This window comes from Mustela lutreola, chromosome 1 (assembly GCF_030435805.1).
Source record: "Mustela lutreola isolate mMusLut2 chromosome 1, mMusLut2.pri, whole genome shotgun sequence".
Classification (NCBI taxonomy): Eukaryota; Metazoa; Chordata; class Mammalia; order Carnivora; family Mustelidae; genus Mustela; species Mustela lutreola.
In genome coordinates, this window is record NC_081290.1 from 95,166,322 (window position 1) to 95,184,814 (window position 18,493).

Genomic DNA, 18,493 nt, shown 5'->3' on the forward strand with positions numbered 1-18,493 from the left:
GCTTAGGATTTTATAGCTCTTCTGACTTACACACCCTCCTCTCTTGTGCACTGTCATCTCAAATTAAAAATTTTGTATTCAAGTTCACAAACAAGAATTTACTATTTTAAAATATTTACTAGGCAATACTGTGTAATTTGCTTTTTGCCAAGGGTAAACTTAAATTTTTCTAGATTTTGCTTTTGATAGCAGAGAATATCAAAGATTTTCCCCTGTTCTTAACAGTCTACCCATTTCATCTCCCTCTTTCCCCTGCCCTATATAGTTCATTAAAACAGTAATGCTTTGAGTTGTCTTTACAGTCAAAGTGGATAGAATAGCACTTGCATTAGAATTATAGGTATATAGAATTATAACATAATTAGAATATGTATTATAGACATATAGAGAATAATATAACAGTGTAGAATTATAACTCTAATAATTAGAAATCAGTATAAATGAATGTAAAAATGTTCCGTTATTTCATATCCATGGCATTTTAGAGAAAAACTTGTATCTCAGATTATTTTTCTCTGCCTTCAGGTATATGGACTTTTTTCCTACTCCATCCAACATCACAAGTGACTTTCTGTTTGAAAAGAGTGCAAATTACTTCCATTCAGAAGAAGCTCCCAAGCGAGCAGCATCTCTGGTCCCCAAGGCCAAGATCATCACCATCCTCATCGACCCCTCAGACAGGGCATACTCTTGGTACCAGGTATGAAGCAGGAAAAAAGTACTTTTAAAAACATTTGGCCATAGCTAAATGTAAGCAATAGTGAATACCAAATAAAGTCTAGATGTCCAGATGTATTCAACAGTCAAATGTTGCATAGCTAACCCCCCCAAAAAGAAAAGAAATTATAAGTAATAAAAGCTGAATATTTGAGTCATATGAAGTTGGACAAGGAATTTCAAGCATAAACTAGTAGAAAACATCATACATAAAGGATTAATAGATTGACTAGACAGTATAAACATGTAAAATATTAGTCTATCAGAATCAACAAAAAGAATACATATCGAAGTAGAGCATCTTTAATAACACATGGCAAATGGTTTAGTATCCTTAATTTGTTTTTTAAAAAAAAAGCTTCTGGAAACTGATAAAAGAAAAGATATAATACCTCAGTAGAAAAATGAGCAAATAAACAGAAAGCATAGATAAACATTTCACACACACAAAGACACCCACAAATATAACTGCTCAACGATTTATATGAAAAATGATCAACCCAATTAGGGAGCAACAAAATACAAATCAAAATGATACTCTTTCTGAATATCATCTCTACAAAAATTGTCGTGTTTATTCTTCCTGCTGGCAAGGGTGTGATGATAAAGATATTCAAACATTCCAGAAGAAAGGTATAGATGGAGATCTTTTCTGAACACTAATTTGGCAATAATTATCAAAATAGTTTTGTAAAGGTCCTGTTGTGTTATGGGAACTTCAAAGGGATAGACAAATATTTATTCCTTCCTATACCGCAATACTTGTCAAACAATAATAACAGTAAAAGGAATAAATACCCAACAATATAAATTTGTATCACATTGATGTGCAATATTCTGCAACAACATTTAATGGTGGTTTTAATCAATATAATATTAATTAAAACATTGTGTCCATTTTAATGTGTGGATAGGTATTAATCAAAAAATCACATAGATATATGGCTAAAAATTTTGAATGTTCCATAAGGAAATCTGTTAGGTATGAAGAAAGCATCATCTAGAGAAATAAACTTTGGACTTAAAACTGAAGAATGAGTCAGTATAAACTGAATGGGGTAGAAGGAGAGTTGGGCAGAGGGAAAAGTATATGAGGTCCACTGGCACAAGGAACCCCCAGCACATGGAAAGAACTAAGAAAACTTCCATGTGGCTAGAGAGCAAAACTCGAGGTGGAAACCTGTGGGAGATGGGTCTGAGTCGTACGCAGGGGCCAGAACTCAGGTGGGGGAACTGTGTGGCCACCATTCTTCAAGCAACTGAAAGCCTTTGAAGAGTTAAGCCAGTGAGTAACTACCAGATTTCCTTTCAGAGGTGCTGAGAAATAGAGGCAGCTTTGACGATGAGAGTTAAGTACAGACGGAGTGAAGTATAAAGTATCAGAAGGCATGTAGGAATTAAAACCAACAGAACCTGGTGAGGAGACAGTGTCAAGGATAAATCAAATTTCTGATAAGGATAACTGGATGATGAGTATATATGCCCATAAAAATAGAAACACTGAAGAAGGCAACAGGACCGGTTGGAGGGAGGGGTGCTAAAGATGTGGCACCAATGGTGATCTTGAGGTAAGGAAAGACTGTCGTGTGGAGAACAGTAGAGTCAGCAGGCACTCTGGGGAGAGGTCAGAGCCGCAGACAGAAATTTGTGAATCAGAGGCAAAAAGCCACAAACATGGTGAAACTGCCTAAGGAGAGAGTTTAGAGAAGCAAAGTACAGAGAACGATAAGGCAGCCCAGGAGACAAGAGCAAACAGCCAGAGGAGTAGAAGAAAAAATCCAGGAGTGTGATGACACTGAATACAAAGGAACAGAGTACTACCATACAGCAGAGGTGATAACAGTGTCAAAGGGCTGCTAAGAAATTAGACAGTTGGACAGAACAAAGCCTGAATTATTTCCATTGAGTTGAAAGAAATGGGGGGAAGCAGAGCTTTTAGCGACAAATGATAAAGCAAAACCAGATGGATTTAGTGGAGGAAAAACTAATTGGGAAGAAGAAATAAAAAACAGAAAATAAAACAGGAATAAAAAGGGGAAAAAACAAGACACACACTTACTATAGAAAGGTTAAAGTGGGTTCAAGGAAGCTATGTTCCATGGTGGTAGTGATTTGAATCATGAGATGGGCAGGAGTGTCCAAAAAAAGGAGAGATGTTTAAGGCAAAAAAAAAAAAAAAAAGAGAGAGAGAGAGAGATGTTTAGGACCTAGGAGAGAAACTGGGGATCAGTCCTGTGTGGCTCCTGAGGGACCAGGAAGAGATGACTACAGGAAACAGCTCCAATGGGAGGGAAGCATCCAGATTTCACTTTTCTTGTGCAGGACACTCCTGGCAAGCTGTAGGAGTCTATGGGTCCCATTTCAGAAGCACATTTTAAAAACATAAAAATACATAGAATTACAAAGTAATAGCTTTCTTGAACTATAAGTATCAAAGTAATTTTTAAATCAGTAACAAATTTTTATTTATTTTAACAATTAAATGGCCAGATCTAATGGCAGGACTAATACTGCTGTAATGTTGAAGTAGGGATGAGCATGAAAACACTTTAATATATCTTAAACTCCTATAATGTGATACAAAAATACCTGTTTTGTTTTTTGTTTTTTGTTTTTTTTCAAAAATACCTGTTTTTATTGGTGGTCAAAATCACAGGTATAATAAATGCAAAATTTCATTTAAAAGTTACAGAAAATTAAAAAAACTTTTTTTTCAGATCCAAGTTCATAGACCCTCTGAATTACATCAGTAGGACTCTGGTTAAGAATCTTCCCACTGAAACTTCGAAGTTAGAAGAGGGGATAAATGTACATGCTGGCAAATTTGAAGGTCTGAGATAGAGAAGCCGAAGTGATTCTGATGGTCTCTCCTTCTTTATTTATTAGAGAGGGTGAGAGAGAGAGAAATTACGAATGGGGGGAAGGTCAGAAGGAGAAGCAGCCTCCCCGCTGAGCAGAGAGCCCCATGCGGGACTCGATCCCAGGACCCTTAGGATCCTGACCTAAGCCAAAGGCGGATGCTTAACCAACTGAGCCACCCCGGCATCCCTTTGATGGTCTCTCCTTCTTTTGGAAAGTTGAGAATGAGTTACTCTAATGGAAAAGAGGGGGTTATTTGGGGACAGCAGTTTGAGGAGAGAAAAAAGGCAGTGTGAAATCTTTGCACAGGGGTGAGATAAAGTTGACCACAGAAATGTAAAATTGCCTACAGCAGTGAAGGCTTAATTAAAGGTGATCTTGAATCTGTGGTGGTAATAATGTAAATGTATTAAAATCCCAGGAAATGAGTGTATTTGTGTATGTGTATGCTTAATGCATATATAAATTAATGTCCCCCAAAAAACAAGACTAAAAAGGAATTTTTAAAGAACATAAGAGAAATTTTTGTATTTTTACTTTTTATTCATTTATTTTTCACCCATTCTTTATTTTTTTAATTCATTCTTTTTCGTGACTTTCTTCAATAAACATTTATGGCCAAGAACAAATAATAATGGACAGAAAAATATGACCCTGTACATTGGGATTGCAAGAGGTCAGGGATCCTAGGAGAACACCTGGATTGGGAAAAAGATCCAAATACTATTATTAGAATCCATGTGTCACTGTCTCCCTCAAGATAGAAAAATACACCTTTCTCACTTTATGAAAATTCATATTGAAAGCAAGTAAAGCTTACTTTTAAAAAAAAAGTGACAAAAGCATTCAAATAGTAAGTCTTCATTAAAAATATTGAATATAATTACTTAAGGGTCATATGTTGCACATTCTCCTAGCAGAAAACATAGAACAAATTTATATGAATATTTTTCACCTAAACTATTTAAATAAAAGAGAATCTGTGCCTGCTTCTCCAAGTAAATTCTTTGAACATACATGCTTGAAAAGAATTATTTTTCCTGGTATTTTTATTGCTATATTACTAAGAGTAGGGTCCCCAAACTGCTCCACATTTCAAAATAATGCAGCCTATTACTTAGCTAGTCTTGTCTATTCAGTAAATACCATAAATCCAAAGCGCAGCAGGTGTAATTCAGAAACCTCTACAAATGTCACCTGCCACTGTAATTTCTACCCCACATTTTTATAATGGGCCTCACAGAGAAGCTAGAGTGCTATTTTTTCCATAAAATATGTCCCTTTGTGACTTCTGGTCATATTTTTATGCTAATCTTCTTAGTTGCAGGAATATAAAGAAAAGTTGGTGTTAAACTTTTATAAATCAATGTGGGGTAGATTGAGTACAGTTCCATATTATCACTGCTTAACATAGAAATTTTAGTATTAATATATTAATATGCACATAGTACTTTTATATTCCTTTATTCAAGTTATGTAGTTTCTACACATTGTATTAATTCAATGTATTAGGTAGTCTCTGTGTACTCAGCATAATGCATATGCATATAAGAATGTCAATAAATATATAATAATGAGAGACCTTCAAGTTTTATTCCACCAAACTACCACTCACTGGTTACTGTTTAACCACTTCTTGCTCATCTTTACTTTTATAATTTTATTTCTAACTAACATAGATGACCTGCTATTACACAATTGTATCAAGTCCTAATACACTCCTGTCCTCATTCTGTAGTTAATTTTCTTTATGTTAAACTTTAGATATCTTGCAAAATCAGTTCATCCATTCCACAACTCAACACTTTCACTCAAACTTAAGGGATCAAGTTCTCTCTCAGTTTCTATGTTTATTTTTTTTTTAATTATAAAAATCTGTTATTACATTTTAGCTCAAAATTTTCAACCACTTAAAACATCCCTTCATCTTTCATTCAGAATTGATCACTTATTCGTCTGGCTACCACAACAATATATATAACTCTAGTCAAATATCTGACTTGATTATAGTCTGTTAATCTATTGCCTCCCATAGAAAATTTTTAATTCTTTGAAGATAGAGATTACATTTTGCTTATATCGTTTTATCTCCAGAATCTATAACCGTTTTGTTGTTGTTGTTGTTGTTCTGGTAAGGAGTTTGCTGAGTGCTTATGAAATTGTATTGACTGCTAAATTCACCTCTTATTGTATGGGGCTCTTGAGCTTGACTAATGATGGTTTGATAAGAAAGATTCAGAGGATTTGGTACTGAAAATTAATAATGGCTCAGTACTTGAAAATTAGCATGGATACATGAAAATTCCTGGGAAAGCAAAAGGAAAGGACTTTGGGCAACATCAACATCTTTATGACACCTAAACAAGTATTAGGACTATACATCCACTTTCCCTATGCTCATAACATCTGCCACACAGAGGTATTGCAGAATTGTTAGGACCTGTAGGAATAGCTGTGGTGAGACAACGAGCAGAATAATCTATAAACCTGCTCTTGCCGATCTGAATCTCTTCTATTCACTTTTAGTTAAACCCATGAAGAAAATCCTATATTCTTCTCTTTCTTTGTATGTAAACATTTTAGACGTGAAGACAAGCACAGGCTTATGTGCCTACTACTCGATATACACAGAAGGCTTATACTTTAAATAAGCAATATGTCATTGCCTGGATTTTAATATATGCACTTTATTTTTTCATTCTAAAATTAGTTTACCATTTTCATTACTTTTTGGAAATAAAAGATACATGCACATGCATACATCAAACACAAACACGCACACATACCCATGCGTGCATAAAGAACACCAATTGTAAAATTGACTTTCTTGTTAAAGCACCAACGATCACATGAAGATCCAGCTGCCCTGAGGTTTAATTTCTACGAAGTTATCACAACCAGACATTGGGCCCCATCTGACCTAAAAGCTTTACAAAGGAGATGCTTAGTACCTGGATGGTATGCGGTCCACATAGAAAGATGGCTAACTTACTTTGCTACTTCTCAGGTAAGGTCTTAAAATTAATTTCTTCTGTCTAACATACCTTGGCTTTATTGGCTTTATTGCACTTGACAAACAGAAAATGAGAAATAACATTGCCACAGATAACGGTTTATAATGAGACAATCATACCTAAAGAAGACATGTGGATTTTTACATTTTAATGCCAATAATAGTATTAAAATGTTAGGTGGTTGTGAAACATATTTCTTGGGATCTCCTTTTGGGTAGTAGCTGGTCTCAAAGTGTTGAGTCCTCACACAGGAGACATCACGTGATTCATAAACAGTAACTCAACTACTCACAGAATAGCCATTTAGACAATACCTTTATGGAACACCCCATGCAGATAGTCTGACATCTGTCCTCTAGGGCTCTTAGAAAGGAAAAAGGAGGTCATGCATCAGACTGTCAAAATGGAGAATGCTGTAACAGCTCCAGGAATGCAGGATCAAACAAGAGGTAAGGATTTGAGGAAACGTCCATATTGTTTATATTCTTACTCCAGATCAGGTCATGACTAAAAGCTGAGTTCTTTGTCATGGCTAATAAGGAGAGCAGATGAGTAATTTTTATCTATGCCATTCCTAAATCTTTGACTCCAAGGTTAGCTCATGGGATTCCGTAGACTGGATAATTATCTGACTACATGACAGATGGAAAATTGAGTTTCTACTGAACTACTAAATCAGGAGAGTATCTGTGTTTATTTCTGATTTACAATCAGGTTATTTAAGGGTTATAAGCAATGCCAATGGCAAACCTCGATTGTTATTTATTTGGAAGGACACAAGAATAGTAAACATTAAAATGTATCTTAAGTAATGCATATTTTCTTCCTATTCACACTGACCTAATTGATTAATGTTATACCAGGTCAAGTGAGGCAGCTCAGTCTACTTAATTTAGTTTTGTTCTTCACAAAGTGACTATTTTTGACTTTATAGTTGCTAATTATTGATGGACAACAGCTGAGATCTGACCCAGCTACTGTGATGGATGAAGTCCAGAAGTTTCTGGGAGTTACACCTCATTATAATTACTCTGAAGCACTAACGTGAGTCTATTCTCATGCTTGATTTCATTTCCATTATTTGCCATCATAAATTATCACTGGTAGGTGTGTGTATAGCATCATTAATACTAGCTATGAATTTATACATCATTATGCTACTCAAAAGCAGTCAAAGGAGTATCCTCATTATTCATGTAGTGTCTTCCTTTTGAATACCACAAATACTTTATTTTATAAAGTGCAATCCTATAGGCATTTTTTTTTTTCACAAACCCCCTTCTTGGTGGGCTTTTTCACCAATATAAGTTTGGTTAAGTAAATTTTTTACACCTACTCTGCAAAAATTGTCCTAGAAATTGAAGTTACAATGGTGAAAAAAAAAAAATACAGTCTCTCACCCCAAGTAATTCCAGGCTAGAAATGCTGACTCCCATCCTTAACTCTGTGAAAGTGACCAGTATTGGGGGCAGAATTGGGAAAAGGATAAATTCGTATTTTACTTTGTACTTACTAAATTATGGATAACCAACAGGTAGTCACATATAACGTTCCAGTTATCTATTGTTGCATGACAAACCATCCCCAAACCCACCAGCATTAATTACCACAGCCATTTTATTACGCTTATAGAATCTAGGGGCTGGGAATCCAGACAAGGCACACCCAGAACTGCTTACTTCTACTCATAAAACCTGGGGAAAATATGACTGTCTGGGTATGAATCAAACGTCTGGAGACTGCAATCTTCTGGAGCCATCTTCGCTTCTCTCAGATCTCTGGCTCTTGGACTGGGAGGGCTCAAAGCCTAAGCTCAATGGGATGAGACCTCTTCATGTGGCTTTTTGAGTGTCTGGCCATGTTCTGAAAGGGAGTGATATGTGGAGGAAGTGTGATCCAGCACAGCTATAGCTTTCTCTGACCTAGTCTTGCAAGTCGCACAGCATCATTTTCATCTCATTTTATTGATTACAACCAAGTTGCTAAAGCCAGTACAAATCCACAGAGACAGCAATGGGCCTCCCCCTTTCGATGGGGAGGGGCAAGAGCATGCTGCAGAAAAGAATTTGGAAGGGGAGATGTTCTAGCAATCATCTTAGAAAAATAAAACTATATACTTGGGTAACTAAAGATGGGGAAAATGTAAAGAAGCAAAATAAACAAGTAAAACCTCCAAGGAGCCAAAACACATTTTAAAAAGGTATATACTTAATTCCCTCACAAGGTCTGATACAAAGCCTATTAAATTTTAGACAAAATTCTAACAAACCTGATTATATAATTTCCCAGTTCACAGCAGATTAGAATCAGCAATTAGACAATTAGAGAGGGTAATGGAAGGACAGGAAAAGCAGTAATAAGATTGGGTTGTTCCTTATCCACTCAAACAACCCTAATGAAGTTTTTACCCACACATGGAAATAACAACAATACAAGGCAGGCCCCTGTTGATTAAGTAGACAAAGCTCCCTAGAATACATTTTACATTAATATTATCGATGTTACCGTGTCTTCCCCTGTCTCCCTGCAGTAGTTTAGGGAATGGTTCTATCTTGTTTACTACAAATAGTTACTTATGGTTCAATAAACCTGCAAAATCATACTTTTCAAGAAGAGATTACAAACAAGTGCAGAATTATGGTTTTTAATATGTCTCACATCACAAAAATTAATAACTTTTGTGATGCTCAGTGTAATAAAAGAAGTCATGTGGCAACCAATTCGTTGTCTCAAAGTTGTCCAACAGTTATTTGAGAAAGGCTTTGCATCTTCATTTTGCAATTCCACATCTACTAAAATAAAGCCATAAAACAATGAATTCATATAACTTAGAAAAAGCAAATGCCCTCTGTTAGAGTATATAACATCAATGCAATTGATGAAACCAGGACTGCAAAATAATGTGGAGTCAAGGTTATAACACTGTCTAAAAGCATGATTTTCAATATGGCTCTTCTTCCTCAAGTTGTATTACATTCTGCCTCACAACAGCTGCTGTGGAGACAGGGAGAGATGGCAGCCCATCCTGGGATCTCTACACACCTGAGAGCAAAGGAGATGCTCTCAGCGTGGGTATAAATATCTTGGCTTTGTTGCCAGAATTGTATTTTACCTTAATGCAGTTAAATATTCTCATCCTGAGGCAGAAAATACTGTTCAGGGGCACAGTTATGTCGACTTCCCCATCTCATTTTGCAAAGCATGCTGAATTGTTTTTCCTCTTGGGAAATTAATGAAAACTAGAGAAAGGACTGTGATAGGCAAGGAGCAGATTGAAAGGTCCAGTTTGGAAATGACTCTGTCTTCCTTTTAACCATTTAACCAGTGATGTATTTAATTTTAATTGATAACATGTACTAGGACAACCTGGATTGCAAGGATCAGGTCTCTAATAATAGGTTGGGCAGGGAACTGTGAAGAAAACTTCCCTCTCCCCCTAAATGAGTTCACATATGTGCAGAGGCAAATTGCAGGTGCACTGGTATTACAGGAATGGGCCCAGGGCAACAAAATATTCTGCAACTAATTAACTTTACATCCCAGTCAATTATGCCTCATCCTCCTAAAACATCTGCTGAGCAACAAAAATGCAAACCTTTTCGATGTTTTATGTATGCAGCAAGTCCCATAGCAATAAATTTAAAATTTCTCTTCTTATTTGGTTTATTCTTCCATTTTCCTATCTTGTTAGTCCTAAACAAAAGTGCTTATATATCTGAGTTTAAATAATTAGGACACACATCCTTTCTTTTGTAACTTTGTGCAGCCATAGGAACAAACCATTAGAATTTTCCTTAAAAGTATAAAGACCTAAATTATCCCATAGGGTCATTTGCCTTCAGCAAAATAAATGAAGAGTTGTCTAATCTTCCACTCACCTCTTCCATGGCCTGTGCCTCATGTTGTCTGAAAAAAATGTAATAAATTCAATTTTACAATTTTAATTTCCTCCTTAAAAAGTATAAACATTTTGAACTTGAAACCATAGCATTCTTCCAAATTAGAAACTCTAACTCATGTTTATATTCACAAAACTATACTTACATTAAATTCAGTCACTTTAATATATACTATTGAATGATTTCAAAGAAATCTGTTAACATATTTTGACAGGGAGATCATACTAATAACTAAATAAATATTTCAAAATTCCTGTGTATATGGGTTGCAGTTTTGATTATAGGTCCTTGATCTTTTATAGATGAATAGGTAAAGTATGAAGCTTAAGTTAATAATTTCAATCTAAGATTGAGGATTTACAGGGTTTTTTTTCATTCCGTAGAAATAGTCGAAAATATATAATAACATATAGTTCGTTAAGTCTCACTAGACTTTAAATAAATTCAATGAATATTTATAGAACTGAATTAAATTGTAACAATGGGCATACCGAAGTCCATTTTCTTTATCCAATTGGTGGGGCTCTCTTATTCAAAATTCTGTATGCGGGGCACCTGGGTGGCTCAGTCATTAAGCATCTCCCTTCGACTCAGGTCATGATCCCAGGGTCCTGGGATCCAGCTCCATCTGGCTCCCTGCTGGGCAAGAAGCCTGCTTCTCCCTCTCCCACTTCCCGCTTCATGTTTCCTCTCTCTGTGTGTCTCTGTCAAATAAGTAAATAAAATCTTTTTTAAAAAATTCTGTATACAATTTATAATCATTACATTTTTACGATCATGTATATGTTTGATCTTTTGTAGGTTTGATCCCCAAAAGGGCTTTTGGTGTCAACTACTGGAAGGAGGAAAGACCAAATGTCTTGGAAAGAGCAAAGGCCGAAAATATCCACCCATGGATCCAGAGGTAATATTTTCCTAATATGAAATACTCTGGTAAAACTTTGTGCATACAGTTGTTTCAAAATAAGGGACAATATGTTTGCTTCCTTTTTCTTCTCTTTCTTTGTTATCAATGTGTTATATATTTAGGATGTAGGTAGGCTGAAAGAGATCAATAATTGATAGATATCCATAGGAATTGTTTGCCCTTAGGATGCAGTTGAAACATAAATATTACTGAATAGTAACTATTTTCCAAACGTGTAAAGTACTTAAATGAATTGTTTACTAAGTAAGTAATTTTGGATAAAATATATATACATTATTATTATATATTAAGTATGTATCATGCCTGTAACATGCATGGGTACTGAGGTAAGCAATGGAGAGCCAACCTGTGGGTGGGGAAGTTTCTCCACACCACCAGTCAGTGCTCAGATACCAGCTGGGTGTCCAATTCAGTTCTGACAATATCTATCCTGAGAGGGCATGAGATCCCACAGGTGAGGGCTCAGTTCCATAAGACTGTCTCTCCCCACCCCAAACTTCAGATGCCAGTCATAAGCCTGTGTTTTTGACCAACCAACCAGCTATAGATTGAAAGTTCCAACAACCTTCTTCCTGGGTTCAATTCATTTACTACAGTGACTCACAGAACTCACAGAAACATTACTTACTAGATCACATGTTAATCATAAAGGGATATAACTCCGAAATGGCCAGATGGAAGGGATGCATAGGACAAGTCCTATGGACAAGTCCATAGGAGAAAGTCCTCCCTGAGTGAGCCACTCTCCCTCAGTCTCCACATGTTCACCAACAGGGAAGTTCTCTACACCCAATCCTTTCCAGGTTTTTATTGGATGTTTCATTACAGAGACATAACTGATTAAATCATTGGTAAATAGCAATTGATTCAATTCCCCAACACCTCTTTCCTCCAAGGTCAGCAGGGTAGACTTAAAGTTCCAACCTTCTAATCACAGGATTTTCTCCTAGCAACCAGCTCCCATCCAGGTGGGGTCCAGGACCCACTTAATTAACATAACAAAAGATAACTTTTTAACTCTTTCATTTAGCAAATTCCAAAGATTTTAGGAGCTCTATGCCAGAAAAGGGAGCAAAAACCAGGCATATTTTATATCATAAACCACAATACCACAGAGAGGATACAGGATAAAACAATTATGAACTAGGATATATTATAGGAGACTAAATTAGTTACTGTCATTGATTTATAATAAGATACATAAAACAATGACAAACTACAAAAACAGGAAAAAAATTTCTTAATAAAAGTGATGGTACTTGACACCTGGGTGTCTCAGTCCATTAAGCATCTGTCCTTGGCTCAGATCATGATCCCAGGGTCCTGGGATGGAGTCCCACATTGAACTCCCCTGCTCAGCAGGGAGTCTGCTTCTCCCTCTCCCTCTGCCTGCTGCTCCCCCTGCTTGTGCTCTGTCTCTGACAAATGAATAAGAGCTTTAAAAAAAAAAAGAAGAAGAAGAAGTGATGGTGTGAAGAGGTAGTCTAAGGTTGGAAATCCAGTTAGCCATCAGTTGAGCCAGATATAACGAGGATCTCTCCCAAAGCAAGGTGGCGAAGGGAGGATGGAAGTGATTCAGGTGTTACTATGGAAATAGAAGTAACAGAAAGTCCTCAAACTATACCTTTGAACTCAATAATTTCCAAAGAGTTTCAGAAATCACTTTAATCTGCCAGGAAATCAGTGTAATGTTCTCACTACTTCTATAAACATCTTATCCAGACTTTGAAGTGTTTACAGTCTGGTTTAAAGGAAGAAATGTAATGAAATACCTGGTGGAGGGTACAAGATGAAATGTAATTGTCTTAAGTCCATTTCCACAGTGTGCACAAAAGTTGCCAAGGGAGTTTTACAAAGAAAGAGACTCATTTATGTTAAAATATTAGAAAGGACTAAAGTGAGATGTTGTAACTTTGACCAGACTGAAAACAGGGTTTGAGCCACTGCTCCTAATCCACAAGGAAAAGTCTTCTCAACTATATTATAAACTAGTAGTCAGAGGCACAAAACAACGTGTATTGGGGTATAATATGAGGTAAGTGACATCCTGAGAGAAAACCCAATTATAAATTTTCTGTTTACATAAAGTAAGACTACTGATATATTTGAGCGTTTTTTAACCTATTCATCTAATAAGGGCCAATGATTCCAGCTTGCCTAGGAATTTAAGAATCATAAGGAAGTTCATTATAATGATTTTTATAATGAGATCTTATAATATTTTGGAAGCAAAATCTCTTGCTTTAAAAGCATCCATTTTTTAGGACACCTGGGTGGCTCATTGGTTAAGCGACTGCCTTTGGCTCAGGTCATGATCCCGGAGTCCTGGGATCGAGTCCTGCATTGGGCTCCCAGCTCCATGGAGAGTCCGCTTCCCCCTCTGACCTTCTCCCTTCTCATGCTCTCTTTTACTCTCTCGGTCTCAAATAAATAATGAAAATTTTTTAAATAAATGCATCAATTTTTGTCCTGAACATAGAAAATATTTTTGCAAAGTTATAAGTTATTTCTTTAATCATGAATTTCAGCTTTTATGGTTATTTGTGTTCACTTTTTATACTATAGCCCAATTTCACACAAAGTGACCAATTTTGAAGGAACTGTCTGGTTTTTTCCTAGCTCACTTTTGTAGATTTGGTACCACTTCAGGTCCCTACCTCATTCTTCTTTAGTGCCATTTCCTCTCATTAACTTCTTCCCCCGCATAGACTTGACCAATACCGCAACAAATAAGTGCCTCTGTGGTATGTAAGCCAGGAAAGATATAACTGGAAGTATTTTTATTTTATAGCTGAAGTTCTGCCAAATCTTTCCAAAAGATACTTATGAGTGATATCTAGGGAAAAATACAAAAAAATGCATATTTTATAGACACCTGTATTGTAATAGAATTTCTTAAGAAATGTAGATTGCATAATTATGTTTAATGAACTAATAACCTCCTTCAAGTTTGGTTGTTTTTTTTTTTTCCTTTTTGCTTTCCAGTCTAGAACGTTCCTCTCTAATTACTACCGAGATCACAACGTGGAACTGTCCAAACTGCTACACAGACTGGGGCAGCCTCTGCCATCCTGGCTGAGACAGGAGCTGCAGAAAGTGAGATAGCACTGGAGACAAGAACAAAGCTCGAAGGATGCTTCCTTTTACTGTTAAATAGAAAAGCAAACCCCACATCTTTTACTCTTCTACTGCACTTGTGATTGTCAACAGAGGACTGTGTGAATAAATTTCCTTCTATCTTTTTCATAAAATGAAAACTGTTATATATATGCACGCATTGGCAATTACTAGCATCCATCCCTGTGTGAGCTTGTAGGAAGTAATGTGGGGTTTTGTGGCATTATCCAGTTTCAAGTGTGGGGATCATAACACAGCCCAGTTCCTCTATTTACCACAAGGTTTCAAAAATTCTACATAAAACCGAGAATCTTAATTATATGCAAGTGACAAATGAGAATCTTGAGGAAAATATAAAGACAGAGATATCTGAAAATGAAGGTAGCAGGAACCCAATATCTGAATTTAAGGGCTTACATTTTCTCTTTGCTAATTTAAAAACAATTTACTTTTGTTGTGAAAAGCAATCCTATGATCCAATACTCTTATTTTGAGCAGTTATTATTTATCATATTTAGCCCACATATTTTCCTCTGTTACTCCTCTTTATGGATTTCCTTGACTTGCTAGGGAAGTTGTAAAGTTGTGGCCTCCTGTGTTTGCCGTCTGTTTTCCTTTTATAGAAGGAAAGTTTCCACATTCACTGATAATACTATTTTCGCTGGCAGGGCAATCCATTCTCAGTGAATTCTGCAATATGGGTCCAACAAAATCTATCAGAGATTTGGGGGTAAAAGAGTGAGAATGCATAATCTGTATAGTATTAACTAGTATGTATAATGACATCTTTCCATGGGTTTATAACTCTACCATACTAGTAATCTAGGTATCTCCACATTTACAGTGATGTAGTATTTATAAGTTTTTTCACTATTTATGGGAGAAAAAATTTTTATTGATAAGATATGGAATGAAAACATCAACATGGGCTTACAGGTAGAGTGGGGCACTTGTGCCTTCTATATAGCATTCTGTCAATTATTTTAAAGCATGGACTTTTATATATGCCAGTATATATACTATTGCAGAAGATTATGGTTTTTGATGCCTATTTAAATATATATATGTGTGTATATATATATATATGTTTACATATATATATGTGTATATATATATATATATATATATATAGTCTAAAACTTACCTCTTTGAACATTATTAATTCTCTAACCTAAACCCTAGTTCTCAGCCATGCTACCCAACAATTACTTTCTAGAGAAGTGTCTTAGAGCTTTAGGTTCCTCTCCTTTTGGAGGTTATTTTCATGCTGGTTGAACTTTTGTCCCATTTTTCAATGAAGATATATTAAGGCTTGGTTAATCTTTTCAGGGTGATACATGAGGGTAAAATTTCGAGAGAACAGTAAATCAAACGCTTGGGTAACATTACCTGTCAATCCATCCTTCCTCCAGAGTAATTTTGCTACAGGCTATAAATAATAGTATTTTTCCTGTAATTTGAGAAATTATGCTTAACATAATTCAATATCTTTAAAGGAAACTGAAGATCCTTGTTTTTTTGTTGTTGTTGTTCGGTTTTTGTTGTTGCTGTTGTTATTTAAAGCAACCAGATGAAATCAAATCTGAAAGAGAATCAGGAATTTTCACATATTTTATTCCAGAATTCAACTTTGTGTTTGTACTTCATTAAAATTTTTGTTTTCCTGTTGTTTTCCCACTATATCTAGAGGCTTTGGAACTTTTTGAGAAAATGTGAAAATTTTTCTTGGGCTTGAGTTAATAGAAATCACAGATTATTACTTTGGTTGTTCCTTTATTAAGTGTGAGACTAAAATTCTCAACTTAACTGTTTCTTACCTGATCGTGTGCTTGAAAGCATTGCTCTTAGGCACACTATAATCACAATAATTGGGTATTTAGACCTCTAACATTTATTTGTTCACTAGCTTCCTCCAGTTTATATTCTAATACTTTCTCTTTTGAACTAGAGATTAACATTTTTTTTCCCACGTGGAATAACAGAAATGTTCTTAGAAAAAAAGAGCAGATATTTTTCATATTAAGTAAAATTCACACAAGTCCCTCATCACCAGATTTGTAAGAATGTAACTCATTTTTGACATTTTCTCATTTTTTCCTAAGTAATGTATACAGTCTCATTCACCTATCTACAGACATCAGAGAGCAAAATTCCCCCAAATTCAACTGGTTTTTTCTCCCTGATTTATTTCAATCAGTGTGCACATTTTTCTTACTAAGATTGTAATGAAGAAAAATAAATTTTAATTATATAATTCATCTTCATCTTATAGTAAACTATTTAGAAGGACTCTGGGATTTAGGAATAATATAATAAATCAGGAAAAATTTCAGCTTTAAGAATATCTTGATTTACCCACTGGCTACTTCAGAATTATTGAGTCAAGTTTAATATATGTAACTCCTTAAAGTTTTAAGTCAATTCTATTTCATGGTCTTGAGGTACATACTTTTTTAAATTTTAAAGAACTTCCTGAAATCTTTAAACAAGACAGTACCTTCCCCTCTTTTCTTCTTCCAATTGCCTAACTCACAAATATAATCACTGATTACTTCACATTAATAAAGGTAGGAACAATATTTGATGACAAGCCTACATCAAGATATAATGACATGCTTGTCAAATACTAATCTTTAAAAATTATATTACAAATCTCATCCAAAACCAAATTTTGCTCATATTTAACAATGTCTCCCAAAGAATTGTATAAGCAACACAGAAGAATGTTAGTGAGAAAAGTTTATAGTCCTTTTATTACCGTATTTTTTTCTTAAGAAATGCTCTTAGTCCATTTAGAAATTTTATTTGCTTCAATTTCAACAAATTAATTTATATTTAGCTCATGTAGTTTTTGTTCTTCTATCTTACTGTTTTAATATGTCATATAAAGTGTTCCATTTGCCATGAATAATTGATTTATTTTTAGTTACACAGACAATTTATAGTGGAAAAATATCTTAAAAGCCTGGTTTTGGTGGCTAGATAATATATTAACCATTTGCTTGATGGAAGTACCTCAAAAATAACTCTGACCAACTATTTTGAAAAGAAAGAAATCCCGTAGTCTTACATGTAGAATTTTATCACAACCACAGGAACACAGCTTAGCTATGGGTACATATATATGCCCAATATATGTATATATATGCAAATGAACATTTTGTATGTGTGTGTGAGCCGGTGAGCTGGATGGGAAAAGCAGAAAGAGAACTCTGCGTTTATTGAAATTGTTAACAGTTACAGTACATGCATAACGTATCTTTGGTTCTTCTCCAGAATAAATACTACCACGGGTATGGCCACTAGAGTACTGTTGTTTCTCCGCTAAAATCTAAGGTTTTAATCCACAGAGGGTTCTTTTTCCCTTCTTTTTCTTCCTATCTTTTCTTTTTAATCTTCCTACTTTTTATCTATATACGCATTCCCTAAATCCCAAACATATAACTAGTGTAGCCAGGAAGTTATGAGAGTAGACTTTGGATATCTGGATTTTCATATCAGTCCTGCCTCTTGCTAGCTACGTGGCCTCAGACAAGTTGTGGAATTTCTCTGAGCCACAGTTTTCTTTTCTATAAAAGAGAGACAATAAAGTGTTACTTATTCACTTGGTTATTGTAAGCATTACATGAGAATATATTTAAATAATTTAGCACAAGCCCTGATATAGTTATGCCAGAATGTATTTGTTACAAATAACAATGTATGATATCAAATCACTATCTCTTCTTTCATCAAACAAGAATATGTTTTCTATTTCCTTTAATAATAAAACATGTATGTCTTAAACATATAATTAATTGTATTTAGTGAAAATGGGAAACTGTCTTCTGCATCACTGTCCAAAAATGAAATTGTGTTGTTCCCTGCTATTGTTGTAATCACAGTTGGAGCAAGGTAGTTCCATCTCAGTCCATCCTATTGAAATCTCTTTCTTCCTACCTACTTTTCCTCGTTTTTTT

The 18,493-nt window shown here is 35.2% G+C and overlaps 1 protein-coding gene across 1 annotated transcript in view; it reads left to right on the forward strand.

The window, feature by feature from the left end:
- LOC131828777 (bifunctional heparan sulfate N-deacetylase/N-sulfotransferase 4) overlaps positions 1–15,595 on the forward strand; it is a 246,817-nt gene extending 231,222 nt beyond the window's left edge. The window contains exons 9-13 of the mRNA XM_059169785.1: positions 526–700; positions 6,413–6,583; positions 7,525–7,634; positions 11,291–11,393; positions 14,403–15,595. Of these exons, the coding sequence (XP_059025768.1) occupies positions 526–700; positions 6,413–6,583; positions 7,525–7,634; positions 11,291–11,393; positions 14,403–14,522 (679 nt within the window). The 3' untranslated portion in view covers positions 14,523–15,595. The remainder of the gene's footprint in view (positions 1–525; positions 701–6,412; positions 6,584–7,524; positions 7,635–11,290; positions 11,394–14,402) is intronic.
- The last annotated feature ends 2,898 nt before the right edge of the window (positions 15,596–18,493 follow it).